We start from the raw sequence: 12,319 nt of genomic DNA on the forward strand, positions 1-12,319 counted from the left end.
AGGGAGAGGGAGAGAGGGAGAGAGGGAGAGAGGGAAAGACAGACCCTTTTTTTTCTAATGTGCTTGGCAATTATTTAGTAACTGAATAAGAATAAATACTGGTAGTAAAGGTAGGGTATCAGGTACTTGAGCAGAGAAGAAAAGGTCTCTGCCCCTGTAGAGCTTAACCTAGTTGGGGGTAGAGATAATGAGCAAGTAAATACACATATCACTTAGCAACAAGTATCAACAGGGGCCAGGAGTTTGGCCTAGTGGTTAAAGTGCTTGCCTAGCATGCATGAAGACCAGGGTTCGATTCCTCGGTACCACATACATAGAAAAAAAAAAGCCAGAAGTGGTGCTGAGGCTCAAGTGGTAGAGCTCTAGCCTTGAAAAAGTCCAAGGACAGTGCTCAGGCCCCGAGCTCAAGCCCAGGACTGGCAAAAAAAAAAAAAAAAAAAAAAGTATCAACAATAAGAGAACATAGAAGATGAGGAGGGTAATGTGGGGTGTGCCTACAGCCTTGTCATGGATAGGGCTAGAGGTAGAGAAGCTCACACAGAACTGAAAGAGTAAAGATATGGCCATCTAGATTTGGAGAGAGCTTCCACAGAGCGGCAGGAGCCAGGGTGAAGACCTCAATGTGTAGGTGTGTAAGGTATGAGGCCAGGGCAGTTCCAATGGGGACAAAGAATATGCAGGTAACAAAAACTGTGGGTTCTAGCAAGCATGCTTTGGGGCTCACAAATCTGGTTTACCTGGATACTGGCAAATTTCTCTTTCTACACATAAGCCTTTCGTGAAACACAAAACTTCAAAGTTGTCATTTATACCTAGCATACCTCCCAAGAATTTCGTGTCTATTGTAGCCATGAGTGTCGAATAAAACAAGAGCTGAATCTAAAGTCAATGATTCACTGACATTTTTCCTATACATTTTTGCCATATCCACATTAATTCTGTGAAGAGAACTTATTCCTTCCTGTTAGATTTCCATATAGATCTCTGATCCCTTAAAAGGCTCTCAGCCTAAAATTAGCTTGGACAGGACTGAGGCTGAGATAGCCACAAAAAGCAGTAAGAACCTAAGGGGACTAGGGCCACCCACAATTTGTCACCAGGTACGACAAAACTATAGTGAATATATATTCTAATGCAATCAACCGTTGTCTCCATTCCCAGGCACCAAGAAGCAGCCTACACCTCCAAGCATCCTTAGAGGAAAACTAGCTCTCTCTCTCAAAAAAAAAAAAAAAAAAAAAAAAAAACCTGGGGGCTTGGAGTTTAGCCTAGTGGTAGAGTGCTTGCCTAGCATGCACAAAGGCCCAGGTTCGATTCCTCAGTACCATATACACAGAAAAAGCCGGAAGTGATGCTGTGGCTCAAATGGTAGAGCTCTAGCCTTGAGAAAGCCCAAGGATAGTGCTCAGGCCCTGAGATCAAGCCCCAGAACTGGCAAAAAAAAAAAAAATGCAATGGATTGAAACACCAAACTGAAAAAATGCTATTACCTATTGCTTTCTAAAGACCATATATTATCAAAGAAAGAACTACTTATAAAATGTTTTATACCTCTACTAAAAAAAAAGACTAATTCTGAAAGTTATTAATATCCTATCTCTGATGAGTATCCAACACTAAGAAAAAAATTTCAAGCCAGGCACCGTGGTTTGTGTCTGTTAGCTTAACTATTCAGGAGGCTGAAATCTGAGGATTGTGGTTTGAAGGCAGGCCAGACAGAAAAGTCCATAAAACTTTCATAATTTCTCTCCAATTAACCACCACTGAAAGGCCAAAAGTGGAGTTGTGGCTCACATGGTAGAGTGCTAATCTTGAATAAAAAAGATTAGGGACAGCACCCTAACCTCAGAGTCCAGACTCTGATCTCAGTGCCCAGGCCCCGAGTTCAAGCCCCAGGACATGTCCACATGCATGCACGCACGCATGCAGATACACTAACACACACAGAAAAAGAGAGGAGAGAGAATACTGTACCTCAGAGTCTTCCTCATCTGAAAATAATCCTTTTTGAGTCTTTGTTTCTGACAAGGGCTTAAGATTTTTGTTGGAAGGTAAGGTAACCTGTGTTGGGGAGAGAGAAAAGAAAAACTGAGAATTAGCAAACAAACTCCTGGAAAGAAATTTATTCTTCATTCAGAAAATGTCCTGAACCTCTACTAAATGAAAGGGTATATCAGGATGTACATCAGGGTACATCAGAATGTACATCAGGGTACATTCTTTTGTGCACTCTTCAAGGACAAGATTATCAGCACAAGACAGGTGAGAACAGGACTGCACAGAGTCAAGCTATAGATCAACTTACTAGCTAGTGATGGAAGAGAGTGAGATGCCTTTCCAATGCAGCTGTATAGTAGGTACCATTTTAGCCAACTAACCAAACTATCATCATGGTGGGGAGGGTGAGGAAAAATGGACTTCAGGTATCTTGAGGGGGATATGATGGGGAGTAAAAACTTTGCCTGTCTGTATTTGAAAGCAAGAATGTTTCATCTGGTTGTAGGAAAAGCCATCAGGCAAACTCATAACATGATATAAGACAAATGGCTAGCCATAAAAATAAAAATAAAACACAAAAATATTCTTTTAGATTAAAAAGAGATGGCCAGATGCTGGTGGCTCATGCCTGTAATCCTAGCTACTCAAGAGGCTGAGATCTGAGGATCATGGTTCAAAAACCAGCAGGGAAAGGTAAACCCATGGGACTCTTATCTCCAGTTAATCCCCAGAAAACCAGAAATGGCACTGTGCCTCAAAGTAGTAGAGTGCTAGCCTTGGAAACAAAAGCTCAGGGATAGTACCCTAGCCCTGAGTTCAAGCCCCATCACTGAGAAGAAAAAAAAAAAAGGAGACGAATAAGAAAGAACAACCAAATAAAACGCAGAAGCACTAGGTCTCAAGACTACTTAAAAAAACAATACTTCTTAAAAAGAATGTAAACAAAAAGTGCTGTGGACGTTTTTAGAAAGAGAAAAAAAGAATTAATGCAAGTGACATGCTTTATATTAGTATAATAATTGCTAGGCTTGACTTTACAGACATCTTAGAGCCAACTGGACCAACGTAAACATGAACTGGACATAAGATTCAAGACTAGAATTAAGAGCTAACCTCATAGCTACTGATCATGGCATGTGATTATACAGCAGTTTTTTCTATTCTTATTTTTTTGTCAGTCATAGGGCTCAAACTCAGGGCGTGGGCACTGTCCTAGGGCTTTTTCAAGGCTGGCACTCTACAACTTGAGCCACAGCACCACTTCTGGACTTTTTCTGTGCATATGGAACTGAGGAATAGAACCCAGGGTTTCGTGCATGGTAGACAAGCACTCTTCCACTAGGTCATGGTTCCTGCCCTACAGCAATTTTTTCCAAGAGATGCTAAATGAACTTAGAAGTATAAAATTAAACTGTGAGTACAATTTACTTGCAACTAGTTTCAGAATAATGTGCATGCCGAACGCTTCAGATAGTCGGGCGTGGTGGCTCACACCTATAATCCTAGCTACTCAGGAGGCTGAGATCTGAGGATCAAGGTTCAAAGCCAACCTGGGCACAAAAGGACCTGAGACTCTTATCTCCAATTAACCACTAGAAAACAGGAAATGTGGCTTGGCTCAAGGGTAGGATGGTAGCCTTGAGCTGAAGAGCTCAGGGATAGTGCCCAAGGCAAGTTCAAGCCAAACAAAAAAAAAAGGGTTCAGATACATAAAATAGTTGTCAAAATCCTAACAATTTCTGAAACTGGATTGTAATTAACTGGGAGAGCTCATTTTTCCTTTCAATTTTATGCTTGCTAGAGAACTGTATTTCTCTCCGGGTTACAGATCAACATCCTTCTTTCTACCATTCCCTCCTGCTTACCGTTTTTTCTGATTTTGCTTCTTTCTCCTCTGTCTGACCCATAGCAGCTTCTGGCAAAGACACTAACTTCTCTTTGAACAGATCTCCTTCCTCATCGTCGAAGACATTGGAAGTAGATTTAACTTTGTCTTTAAAAGAAAATCATAGCATAAAGTTATACCAGAGTCAAAATCCTTATCACAAAACTCACAGATCAAATACTGTATCTGCTCCCTTTGGTTTTTGTTTTTTTGTTTTTGCCAGTCCTGGGCTTGGGCTTGGCCTGAGCACTATCTTTGGACTTTCTCAAAGCTAGACCTCTACCACTTGAGTCTCAGCACCACTTCTGGCTTTTTAAAAGTTTCCTATGTATGTGGTACCAAGGAAACAAATCTGGTCTTCGTGCATGCTAGGCAAGCACTCTTCCACTAGGCCAAACTCCCGGCCCCTTCCTTTGGTATTTTTATCTTTCTTTCTTTTTTCCTGTGGTACAGAGGAAGGACTGCACCCAGGCTTTGGTGCAGTAGTTAACTACTCTGCTTCTATGTTACACCTCAGCTCCATTCCTTTGTTTTTCGGGGTTTTGTTTTGATGCTGATACTTTGGTATAAATTCAAGACCTCACATTCTTAATTTGCTTTTTTGTTCAAGACTGAAACCCTAATATTTGAATTAAACATTCAGTTCCAGTTTTTTGTTGGATAAATGGGGATAAGAGTCTCACAGATGTTATTTCTCTCTTTTTTTTGCCCTTATGGTTAATCTCATGTTGTTACTGTATCTGACTTTGTTACCTGGTATATTGTATTATATACATTTGTTTATCTAAAATAGGGAAGGGAAGGGGAGGAAACAAGATGATTGGGAGGAGTGGGGGAGAAGGAAACGGGGACAAAAACCTGAGAAGGGGTGACAATGTACCATAAGTAATGCACCTACTACCTGATGAATGTAACTGTAACCCCTCTATACATTATCCTAACAATTAAAAAAAAAAGAATCTCATTGATGGATCTGTCCAGACTGGCTATGAACTTTGATCCTCAGGTCTCAGCCAACTGGGTAGCTAGAATTACAGGCTTGAGCTACCAGAGCCTGGAGCCTTGCTATTTTTCAGAGTACAACAGCAGCTCAAATAAAACAAGAGAAACAGCCAGGCGCAGTAGCTTTTAGAAGACTGAGGCTAGATGACTGACTTCATGGCTAGCCAAGGCTAGCCTAGGCTACTAGAGAGATTCTGTCTCAAAACCAGCAAAAACAACAACAAAATCAAACTACACAGTAGTCAACAAAATACCAGAATCTTCCTCATCTCCATCTGCCTACTCAAACATGAAGGATATTACAATATTACTGTAGAATATAGAATATTATTTCTAATTCTGCCAAAAGTTAACATCAGTTATTTGAAAATAAGACTTTAATTTAGATGCTAACCTAAGAAAACTGTCTTACTATTTCTGTTTTCTAGGTAAGCTTAGCTCATCCTCCTGATGAACACCTACAGGGTATCCAACCTTTATTCCCATGGCACTGTTGTACCACATGAGGCATGAGTGTGTATGGAGACATTGGTCAGGACAAGGCCTTCAGGACACAAGAAACACCACTCCCTGTCATTTCATTCTGTTCAGGATTAAATACACTGCTTTTTTTTTTTTTTTTGCCAGTGTTGGGCTTGGGCTCAGGGCTTGAGCACTGTCGTTGGGCTTTCTCCAGGCTAGAGCTCTACCACTTGAGCCTCAGCACCACTTCCGGCTTTTTTCTATGTATGTGGAACCAAGGAATTGAACCCGGGTCTTCGTGCATGCTAGGCAAGCACTCTACCACTAGGCCAAACTCCCAGCCCTAAATACACTGCTTTTTGTCTTCTTTTTTTCTTGAGATCAGGACTCAAACATGGTGTCTTCCATTTCACTTACTGGCTGTCACTCTACCACCTGAGCCACACCTCCCACCCCAGGAAGGACTGCATACAGCCACCAATCTTTTATCTAAACTGACCAGGCTGTCCTTTCCCTAGTGCTGCTGTTTCTACACCTTCTCTGCACACCAACCACAGGAAGGTGAGCTACTACAAACAGCCTGCTCCCAAATGGGTTCGTGTTCCATCCATTCCCATCACACCCTTTCCTTTTCCAGGTTGCTGAAAACTGGTTCACCTTAAAGGATCTATCTTTCTATGAGGGAAAAGCACCCATCTATGATCTGTCTTGATTCTTCCAAGTATGACCTACAAGTTTGGTGCTTTGACCAATAGGAGCTTGCTAGAAATGTCAATTCTTAAGCCTCATCCAAGATCCATTCAAACAGAATCTTCATTTTGAACAGAATCCCTGGAATATCCATTCATTAATTACATTAAAGAATAATGTAAGGGAGGATTGGAGGTATAGCTCAGTAGTACTGAGCTAATCAAGCAAACACAAGACCTGGAATTCAAACCTTAGTACCTCAGATACAAACAAGAAGAAAGAAAGGGATTTTAGAACTTCAAGAGACAAAGAACTTGGGGACCTATGTCCTTTTTAAGGTTAACATTTTTCTGGCTCTGTTCTCAGAATCAAGAGGTACCTGTCTTAGAAGGTTTGCTGCAGGATGCCACAAAAAAGTCATCATCATCATTGTCATCATCAAAAAGGCCAGCAGGAACTGGCAGGCGTGAGCTCTTCCCTGAGATGGACTGCATGGGCTTCTGGGGTTCCTTTGGAGATGGGGCAGAGGTAGTCCCAAATATATCAGTGTCCCCTGTGGGTGAAAAGACGAGATAGTTATAAATGAAAGCCAATGGGAGCCTCCTGGCCACAGATAAAAACACCTGCCAAGAAGTTTCTAATTGCAGTCACAAAACATATTTATATACCCAAGTAATCTGTTACTGCATGAAAATGTACAACAATGCAGACTCATGGCTACTTAAACACAGAAAGATCAAAAGCAACTGATAGGCAGAATGATTGATTCCCTCTCTCTCTTCTCTCCCTCCTTTGTAGTGCTGGGGTTCGAATACAGGGCTTCATTCATGTTAAGCAAGTGTTCTACCACTGAGAAACTCTTCCAGCTCCAATTCATTGATTTCTAAGAGAAAACTAACATCAATAAATGAAAACTTTTATAAACTGTCCAATGCCTTTTCACTCCCACATGCTTCCTACTTCCCAGCCAATATGACAAAGATCATATTGGTTTACAAAAATAAATATTCTGTTACCCAGAAAAACAGAAACAGCTCCAGCAGGGATTTTCTTTCCAGGTTTTAAGGATGAAGACCCTAGAAAGGGGAACAAAGGATAATGATTTCATGAAGAAATGAACATCCTTTGTTTAACATACTTTATTCTACAACATAACATATACCTAACAGGGATTGCTTAAAATATCTAACAGATATGGCTTAAAAGTAACTCAATAAGCCATTTAAAAACTCCTGAGGTTCTTTATTTCTCCCCAGAGCAGAACTTTTCCCTTGCAATTAACACAGTCCAAACTATGATTTGCATGGGAAGCCAGGCTCACTGTGATCAAACAGCAAGGTTGGGGAAGGCTGATGCCTAGGAGACAGGCACAGAAAGCAGAATCTCTCCCATGTCACTTTGATGTAAAGAATAGCTAAAAGGGAAAATAAAAGCCTAAGATGGAAGAGAAAACCACAAAGATGAAGATATCATTGGAGAAATAAGACTAGTGAATCTCTGGTGCCAAAAAGTAGAATGCAGAAACAAGACAAGTAAGCCTAACATTACAGCATGCTTGAAGAGGGTCTCCAATATCAAGGACCTGTAGCCTGGCAGACTGCAGCATATCATAAATAATTTCCAAGAAATGACTACTTCAAACCTACTGGAATAAAAGTTGTAGGAGTTTGTTTTTATTTTGTTTTTGGCAATCCTGGGGTTTGAACTCAGGGCCTGTACCTGCTGAGTAAGCACTTTACCACTTGAGTCATGGTCCCAGCAAAAAGTTGTATACTTTTAAAACATATTTTGTGCTTTTAGAAAATGATACGAGTGATTCTGATATATACCAGCTTAGAGAATCAGAATCACTAACATATAGAGAATAGTAACAATGGTTCAAGTACTTTTATTTGACTTTTTATGAATTCTTTCCTAAGGAAGAGGCAAAATAGGCTTATGGGATTACACAGTATTGTTGTCCAAAGACAAGAATTAGTGAAGACAAACTGTTTTCAACTGATCTTTGGAAAAAAACCCAACAGCTTAACAAAGAAAAATGCTAGGGACCACTTCAGGGATTCCATTCCTGAAATGCAAACTTGCAAGTAACTTGCAAAGAAAAAAACAAACTGGATCCCAACTCCACCTTACCTTCACTAACAGGGGCTTCTGCCTGCTGATCGCGGGGGGCTTCCCTGAAGAGGTCACTCTGGTTGTAATAAAGTATATGACAAAAAAAGTCAAATATGAAGAGCTAAATGTGGCGGAATTTGAAAAAGTCTAAGGAAACCTGTGCACTCTAGTCCTGGGGCTTGAACTCAGGGCATGAGTACTATCCCTGAAGCTGTTTTGCTCAAGACCAGAGCTCTACTACTTGAGCCACAGGTCTACATCTAAATTTTTGGTGGTAAATTGGAGTTAAGGGTCTCAGTACACTTCCTGCCTAGGATGGCTCTGAACTATGATCCTGAGATCTCAGCCTCCTGAGGAAGTAGGATTATAGACAACAGTCATCTGCACCAAAGTATGAGTCACAACTCTTTGAAGCTATTTATTTGCCAGAAAATAAATAGACCTTAAATAATTTAGGCCTTTCCAGGAATTAAAGATGTGGAAGAAGATACAGATAAAGCAAGCCAACTATGTTAGCTATTATTAATACTCTTCTACCTCTCTTGCCTAACAAAAGACATCAGTAATAGTATTCCTCAGTCTGTGATTCTGAACTCAACATTTCTCAAATATGAAGGTGACATCTACTAAGAAGCTATTTCTTCCTTACAAACTCACAAATCAAATACAGACAGCATCACTATATATTTCTGACTCACCTCCTCATCCTCATCATCAAAAAGTCCCTGCCCTCCACTGAACAGGCCACCTCTGGAGGCAAATGGTGAGAAGTCTTCATCAGTCAGCTTGGGGGGTGCAAAGAAGTTGTCCTCTTCATCTAATGGACAAAATGAAATGTACATTAATGATGCAACAAATGAGTGTTCAAAGATAACTTCAGAACCCAAATTCCTTGGGGTTTTCTTTTATAATACTTATTATATTAGCATGGGATTTTGTGAATATAAGGGTATGAACTCGGAGCCTCTTGCTAAGCAGACAGGTATTCTACCACCTAAGCCACACCTCTACCCTGACATGGGGTTTATATAATCATAGTTAACAAGGAGCATTTAACTACAGATGGATGAATTTCAAACAAATCACCACTAAATAATCTTCTAAGTCACTCAAAGCCTTTCTGGAATCCATTGATAATATTGGCAAAGATTTGTAGCTGACAAGTAAATTTTGTAGGCAATCCCTGGGCTTACTTTTCTAAGCAAGGCAATAGCTCAATTGCTACATTCAAGAACCACCTCCCCCAAAATCTAGGGGAAGGGCAGGCAAATGGATCAGATATCTTCTAGGTAGTCAGGGATGTGGTAAAGTATGACAGATAACAATAATTAGTGTGAAAGAGCCTAATAATCTTTACTAAAAATAGGCCCATCTTCTAGTTCCTATACCTCTTAAAAACTCTAGAAAGTTGGGTAATATATATTACAGTATCTAATAATTCAAATATTACAAATACTATAGTATCAAATAATTCAGATATTTACTGGAGTTTTGTTTTTATTTTTTGACTGCTAACTCACCTCTCCATACTTTAGCTCTGGAAAAGTAAATGGAGACAGAACCCATTTGTCAGCATTTAAAGTGACACTTCATGAATTATGTAACGTTGAGTCAAAAAAGGCTATTAAAAGCATCAGAAGTGAAGGAAAAGCCTACCATCTGAAGGAGTTCTTCTGTCCTTCTCTTTCAATGTCTTATGAGGTTTTGCATCTCCTGAAGATAAAGCTGAAAAATATTTGATAATGTGTTGTACTGATTTTCTATATTCTGCATTCTTCCAACTCATGCTGAGAGTACAAGCCACCTCTCAACTCCATGGAAGCATTAAACTTGGCACTTTGTCCACAGAAGACATTCCAAAGGATCCCTTTGTCAGGCAGTAGCCTGCTAATCATACACCAGGCTATGTGCACTCCATGTGCACTGTTATTTACAGAAGGAACTATGTTGATATATTTCTACCTTGTTAAATAACTAGAACATACTTACAGTGTATTGTTTTTCCTATTGAATAGGAATAGATTAAGCCAGACATTCTTAACTATTACCCATAGTTCTCTGGAGAGGGAACATCAGTCCCCCAGAATTTCATGTAAAGTATTATGTAAATATATACATACAGTTTTTGTGGGGTTTGGTGTCCAGCTATCAAAAGGAAACTAGGAACCACACACACACACAAAAGAGCAAGAACTACAAATTAACTCTCTGTGACATACATAGACTTTATAAAGGGAACTCCAACTACCTAAATATCCTGCCTCGGAGACTCACCTGTCTGTTCTTCTTCCAATCGATTCAAGGTATCGCCTCTGATCCGAGCTGCTAGCTCATCAGCGAATGATGTAGGTCTTTTCTATGTGCAAGAGACTAAAATAAATCACTCACAACAGACTAGTACAGTTTAATTCAGGACATCTAACAAAACCATGTTAACAGTAGCAAAGAAATTGAACTGAGGCAAAAACAGGGTTTAATTATGTTAATTTATATCTATGCACCCTATAGAGATTAAGGATCAGGATTTATAAAATGTTAAGTCCATTTAAACATATGCACCCTCTATCAAAGATTAGGATTCACAAAATGTTCTTTCAAAAGAAAATTGTTTTATTTCCTTATTTTTTAATACTTCTTTTAAAAAATATTTGCCATTCCTTGAACTCGGGGGCCTAGGTACCATCCCGAGCTTATTTTGTTCAAGGCCTAGTACTCTACCACTTGAGCTACAGCACCACTTCTGGCATTTTCTGTGTATATGGTACTGAGGAATTGAACTCAGAACTTCATGCATGCTAGACAAGCACTCTACCACTAAGCCACATTCCCAGCCCTAATATTTCATTTTAATCCTTCAAAATCCAGATAAGAAAACTAGCATAGATGACTGCGGTGGAATGTGGGCAGATAAGAGCACTATCTTAAAACTCTAATTTTAAATAAAACTGTTAAAACTATCAAAACTCATAGAGATGTTCTGACACAGATTGAGTTGTATGACACATGTGAGTCTTTGGAAGCCAGGGATGAAATGTAATGGTTTAAGGAGATGTATTTGGGTGTCAAACTGATAGAAGCAGACTTGTTATAGCCAGTCTGAATTATCCATTGATTGGATTATGGCACATTTAGGAAATCAGTAAAGTATACCTGTAGCTGTTTTTAGAGCTGTTTAATTTTCATAAAGGCTCTGATCTTAGTCCATTGATAGAATCAAAATCTGAACAGATTATTGGGAGGTGGTAGAGCTGTGGGAAATGCGACCTGGCTGGCAGACAAGTCAATAGGAGCATATCCTTAGGGACTGTATTTTTCCATGGTCCCTTCCTATTCTGCTTTCTGTCTGCCACAATATTAACTGCCCCTCTATTCCTGCTCTATCATCCTGGACTGAAAACTTTAAAATTGTGAGCCAAATAACCCCTTTACGTTGTTTTTGTTACATATCTGGTCAAAAAGGCAATAAAACTAATATATCATCAAAAAATAAGTGTAAGGAGGGCTGGGAGTTTGGCCTAGTAGTAGAGTGCTTGCCTAGCATGCACAAAGAGCGGGGTTCAGTTCCTTAGTACCACATACATAGAAAAGCTGGAAGTGGTGCTGTGGCTCAAGTGGTAGAGCCCTGGTTTTGAGAAATCCCAGGTCCTTGCTCAGTTCAAGCCCTGGTCTGGCAGAAAAAGAAAACTGTAAGTAAAAATAGAAGCATTATGTAAAATAAGGTATCTACAAATGTAAAGATAAAACAAATAATGAATTGTAGGTGCATTTTTAAAACCTTGCCAAGGTGATAGCAACTATACTAGCTTACAGGTTTAATGTTTTCTTCAACATCTTCAATATCTTCCTCTTCCTTCTCAGAGTCAGCAAAAAGGTCACCATCATCATCCTCTTCTTCATCACTCATATGTACGTTATGCTGAGAAGACACCAGATTAGAACAAGTAGATGTAAGTCATTAAGCTGAAACAGAGACATAGTCACTTCATTTTTAATTTTCCCCTCAAAATGGTAACAATTTTTAAAAGAATGATGAGGGAGGGCTGGTCGCATGGTTCAAGTGACAGAGTGTCTGTCTAGCAAGCACAAGGCCCTTAGTTCAAACCTAAAGTACCACAAACAAACTCCAAAAGCCTAGTAATAATGATTATGCTAGTAATGAAGCAAGTA

General features: G+C 39.7%; 1 protein-coding gene across 4 annotated transcripts in view; it reads right to left on the reverse strand.

The window, feature by feature from the left end:
• LOC150054461 (WASH complex subunit 2A-like) overlaps window positions 1-12,319 on the reverse strand; it is a 69,729-nt gene that overhangs the window by 32,965 nt on the left and 24,445 nt on the right. For all 4 annotated transcript variants that reach the window (XM_090346801.1, XM_090346798.1, XM_090346800.1 and 1 more), the window contains exons 9-17: window positions 11,961-12,068; window positions 10,427-10,508; window positions 9,809-9,877; window positions 8,851-8,969; window positions 8,171-8,228; window positions 7,054-7,113; window positions 6,417-6,590; window positions 3,864-3,991; window positions 1,975-2,061 (exon numbers count right to left, since the gene is read on the reverse strand). In XM_090346801.1, coding sequence (XP_090202927.1) covers window positions 1,975-2,061; window positions 3,864-3,991; window positions 6,417-6,590; window positions 7,054-7,113; window positions 8,171-8,228; window positions 8,851-8,969; window positions 9,809-9,877; window positions 10,427-10,508; window positions 11,961-12,068 — 885 coding nt within the window. The remainder of the gene's footprint in view (window positions 1-1,974; window positions 2,062-3,863; window positions 3,992-6,416; window positions 6,591-7,053; window positions 7,114-8,170; window positions 8,229-8,850; window positions 8,970-9,808; window positions 9,878-10,426; window positions 10,509-11,960; window positions 12,069-12,319) is intronic.

The sequence above is a fragment of the Megascapheus bottae genome, chromosome 15 (assembly GCF_031878675.1).
Source record: "Megascapheus bottae isolate mThoBot1 chromosome 15, mThoBot2.hap1, whole genome shotgun sequence".
In the NCBI taxonomy this organism is placed as follows: domain Eukaryota; kingdom Metazoa; phylum Chordata; class Mammalia; order Rodentia; family Geomyidae; genus Megascapheus; species Megascapheus bottae.